Source organism: Coregonus lavaretus (assembly GCF_964263955.1).
Source record: "Coregonus lavaretus genome assembly, contig: HAP1_SCAFFOLD_7760, whole genome shotgun sequence".
NCBI lineage: Eukaryota > Metazoa > Chordata > Actinopteri > Salmoniformes > Salmonidae > Coregonus > Coregonus lavaretus.
Window position 1 is genome coordinate 1 of NW_028157122.1, and position 5,000 is coordinate 5,000.

Below are 5,000 nucleotides of genomic sequence, written 5' to 3' on the forward strand. Positions count from 1 at the left end.
CTCCTTGGCGACCTCTGTAAAGAAGAAATAGATCTTGTTGTCGTCTCCTGTTGGGGTTGTTGTCTTCGTCCTGCTCTATGAACACTGAGGACACGAACTCTGGGTCTGCAGAGAGAGAGAGACACGTACAAACAACCTGCGTTTAGGTGTGTGTGTGAAGCACAGCGTGTGTGTTTGTGTCCAGTGTGTGCGTTTTCTGTCTGCGCGTGCCTGTTTTCTCCTGTGTGTGTGTGTGTGTGTGTGTGAGTGTGTGTGTGTTTGTTTTCTCACCACTGAGCCAGTTGATGGATCTCTCGGTGCGGATACGTTCCTGCTCCTGTCCGGTTGCCCGGGAGATATCGAACAACGTTCCCAGGAAGTTACTGGTGGCAGCTGTGTACAAGATACCTCCTAGAGAGAGAGAGAAAGAGAGAGAGAGAGAGAAGAGAGAGAGAAAGAGAGAGAGAGAGAGAGAGAGAGAGAGAGAGAGAGAGGAGAGAGAGAAAGAGAGAGAGAGAGAGAGAGAGAGAAGGAAGAGAGAGAGAGAGAGAGAGAGAGAGAGAGAGAGAGAGAGATGAGGAGAGAGAGAGAGAGAGAGAGAGAGAGAGAGAGAGACATATCTGAGTGTGTATTAGAGTGTGTATTTGAGTGTGTTGGACTGTTATTAAAGTGTGTATTTGAGTATGTGATGTGGTGTGTATTATAGTGTGTAATGGGTATGTATTAGATTGTGTAATGTGGTGTGTATTATAGTGTATATTCGAGTGTGTACTGTGGTGTGTATTCAAGTGTCTATTAGTGTTAGCAAGTTAGCAAGTAAGCCTTGTCTGAGCCAGAACGGCCCATAGGGCAGGAGCCTATCTCCTGTTTCTGTAGTGAGACAGCTTGATATACAGGACACCTCCTGGACAGGACACTAGTCTATCTCCTGTTTCTGTAGTGAGACAGCTTGATGTACAAGTACACCCCCCTGGACAGGACACTAGTCTATCTCCTGTTTCTGTAGTGAGACAGCTTGATGTACAGGACACCCCCTGGACAGGACACTAGTCTATCTCCTGTTTCTGTAGTGAGGCAGCTTGATGTACAAGTACAACCCCCTGGACAGGACGCTAGTCTATCTCCTGTTTCTGTAGTGAGACAGCTTCATGTACAGGACACCCCCTGGACAGGACGCTAGTCTATCTCCTGTTTCTGTAGTGAGACAGCTTGATGTACAGGACACCCCCTGGGACAGGACACCTAGTCTATCTCATGTTTCTGTAGTGAGGCAGCTTGATGTACAAGTACACCCCCTGGACAGGACGCTAGTCTATCTCCTGTTTCTGTAGTGAGACAGCTTGATGTACAGGACACCCCCTGGACAGGACACTAGTCTATCTCCTGTTTCTGTAGTGAGACAGCTTGATGTACAGGACACCCCCTGGACAGGACACTAGTCTATCTCCTGTTTCTGTAGTGAGGCAGCTTGATGTACAGGACACCCCCCTGGACAGGGACACTAGCCTATCTCCTGTTTCTGTAGTGAGACAGCTTGATGTACAGGACACCCCCTGGACAGGACACCTAGTCTATCTCCTGTTTCTGTAGTGAGACAGCTTGATGTACAGGACACACCCCCTGGACAGGACACTAGTCTATCTCCTGTTTCTGTAGTGAGACAGCTTGATGTACAGGACACCCCCCCTGGACAGGACACTAGCCTATCTCCTGTTTCTGTAGTGAGACAGCTTGATGTTCAGGACACCCCCTGGACAGGACGCTAGTCTATCTCCTGTTTCTGTAGTGAGGCAGCTTGATGTACAGGACATCCCCCCTGGACAGGACACTAGTCTATCTCCTGTTTCTGTAGTGAGGCAGCTTGATGTACAGTACACCCCCTGGACAGGACACTAGTCTATCTCCTGTTTCTGTAGTGAGGCAGCTTGATGTACAGGACACCCCCTGGACAGGACACTAGTCTATCTCCTGTTTCTGTAGTGAGACAGCTTGATGTACAGGACACCCCCTGGACAGGACACTAGCCTATCTCCTGTTTCTGTAGTGAGACAGCTTGATGTACAGGACACCCCCTGGACAGGACACTAGCCTATCTCCTGTTTCTGTAGTGAGACAGCTTGATGTACAGGACACCCCCTGGACAGGACACTAGCCTATCTCCTGTTTCTGTAGTGAGACAGCTTTATGTACAGGACACCCCCTGGACAGGACACTATTCTATCTCCTGTTTCTGTAGTGAGACAGCTTGATGTACAGGACACCCCCTGGACAGGACACTAGCCTATCTCCTGTTTCTGTAGTGAGACAGCTTGATGTACAGGACACCCTCTGGACAGGACACTAGTCTATCTCCTGTTTCTGTAGTGAGACAGCTTGATGAACAGGACACCCCCTGGACAGGACGCTAGTCTATCTCCTGTTTCTGTAGTGAGGCAGCTTGATGTACAGGACACCCCCTGGACAGGACACTAGTCTATCTCCTGTTTCTGTAGTGAGGCAGCTTGATGTACAGTACACCCCCTGGACAGGACACTAGTCTATCTCCTGTTTCTGTAGTGAGGCAGCTTGATGTACAGGACACCCCCTGGACAGGACACTAGTCTATCTCCTGTTTCTGTAGTGAGACAGCTTGATGTACAGGACACCCCCTGGACAGGATACTAGTCTATCTCCTGTTTCTGTAGTGAGACAGCTTGATGTACAGGACACCCCCTGGACAGGACACTAGCCTATCTCCTGTTTCTGTAGTGAGACAACTTGATGTACAGGACACCCCCTGGACAGGACACTAGCCTATCTCCTGTTTCTGTAGTGAGGCAGCTTGATGTACAGGACACCCCCTGGACAGGACACTAGTCTATCTCCTGTTTCTGTAGTGAGACAGCTTGATGTACAGGACACCCCCTGGACAGGACGCTAGTCTATCTCCTGTTTCTGTAGTGAGACAGCTTGATGTACAGGACACCCCCTGGACAGGACGCTAGTCTATCTCCTGTTTCTGTAGTGAGGCAGCTTGATGTACAGGACACCCCCTGGACAGGACACTAGTCTATCTCCTGTTTCTGTAGTGAGGCAGCTTGATGTACAGTACACCCCCTGGACAGGACACCAGTCTATCTCCTGTTTCTGTAGTGAGGCAGTTTGATGTACAGGACACCCCCTGTACAGGACACTAGTCTATCTCCTGTTTCTGTAGTGAGACATTTTGATGTAAAGGACACCCCCTGGACAGGACACTAGTCTATCTCCTGTTTCTGTAGTGAGGCAGCTTGATGTACAGTACACCCCCTGGACAGGACACTAGTCTATCTCCTGTTTCTGTAGTGAGGCAGCTTGATGTACAGGACACCCCCTGGACAGGACACTAGTCTATCTCCTGTTTCTGTAGTGAGGCAGCTTGATGTACAGGACACCCCCTGGACAGGACACTAGTCTATCTCCTGTTTCTGTAGTGAGACAGCTTGATGTACAGGACACCCCCTGGACAGGACACTAGTCTATCTCCTGTTTCTGTAGTGAGACAGCTTGATGTACAGTACACCCCCTGGACAGGACGCTAGTCTATCTCCTGTTTCTGTAGTGAGGCAGCTTGATGTACAGTACACCCCCTGGACAGGACACTAGTCTATCTCCTGTTTCTGTAGTGAGGCAGCTTGATGTACAGGACACCCCCTGGACAGGACACTAGTCTATCTCCTGTTTCTGTAGTGAGGCAGCTTGATGTACAGGACACCCCCTGGACAGGACACTAGTCTATCTCCTGTTTCTGTAGTGAGGCAGCTTGATGTACAGGACACCCCCTGGACAGGACACTAGTCTATCTCCTGTTTCTGTAGTGAGGCAGCTTGATGTACAGGACACCCCCTGGACAGGACACTAGTCTATCTCCTGTTTCTGTAGTGAGACAGCTTGATGTACAGGACACCCCCTGGACAGGACACTAGCCTATCTCCTGTTTCTGTAGTGAGACAGCTTGATGTACAGGACACCCCCTGGACAGGACACTAGTCTATCTCCTGTTTCTGTAGTGAGACAGCTTGATGTACAGGACACCCCCTGGACAGGACACTAGTCTATCTCCTGTTTCTGTAGTGAGACAGCTTGATGTACAGGACACCCCCTGGACAGGACACTAGTCTATCTCCTGTTTCTGTAGTGAGGCAGCTTTATGTACAGGACACCCCCTGGACAGGACACTAGTCTATCTCCTGTTTCTGTAGTGAGACAGCTTGATGTACAGGACACCCCCTGGACAGGACACTAGCCTATCTCCTGTTTCTGTAGTGAGACAGCTTGATGTACAGGACACCCCCTGGACAGGACACTAGCCTATCTCCTGTTTCTGTAGTGAGACAGCTTGATGTACAGGACACCCCCTGGACAGGACACTAGCCTATCTCCTGTTTCTGTAGTGAGACAGCTTGATGTACAGGACACCCCCTGGACAGGACACTAGCCTATCTCCTGTTTCTGTAGTGAGACAGCTTGATGTACAGGACACCCCCTGGACAGGACGCTAGCCTATCTCCTGTTTCTGTAGTGAGACAGCTTGATGTACAGGACACCCCCTGGACAGGACGCTAGTCTATCTCCTGTTTCTGTAGTGAGACAGCTTGATGTACAGGACACCCCCTGGACAGGACACTAGCCTATCTCCTGTTTCTGTAGTGAGACAGCTTGATGTACAGGACACCCCCTGGACAGGACACTAGCCTATCTCCTGTTTCTGTAGTGAGACAGCTTGATGTACAGGACACCCCCTGGACAGGACACTAGCCTATCTCCTGTTTCTGTAGTGAGACAGCTTGATGTACAGGACACCCCCTGGACAGGACGCTAGCCTATCTCCTGTTTCTGTAGTGAGACAGCTTGATGTACAGGACACCCCCTGGACAGGACGCTAGTCTATCTCCTGTTTCTGTAGTGAGACAGCTTGATGTACAGGACACCCCCTGGACAGGACGCTAGTCTATCTCCTGTTTCTGTAGTGAGACAGCTTGATGTACAGGACACCCCCTGGA

General features: G+C 50.1%; 1 protein-coding gene across 1 annotated transcript in view; it reads right to left on the reverse strand.

Moving 5' to 3' along the window:
* Window positions 1-12: 12 nt before the first annotated feature.
* The window catches only part of LOC311125788 (semaphorin-4F-like), a gene marked incomplete at both ends in the record, with an annotated part of 8,125 nt that continues 3,137 nt past the window's right edge, over window positions 13-5,000 (reverse strand). Inside the window, 2 exons of the mRNA XM_084199820.1 lie at window positions 13-105; window positions 271-390. Of these exons, the coding sequence (XP_084055946.1) occupies window positions 13-105; window positions 271-390 (213 nt within the window). The remainder of the gene's footprint in view (window positions 106-270; window positions 391-5,000) is intronic.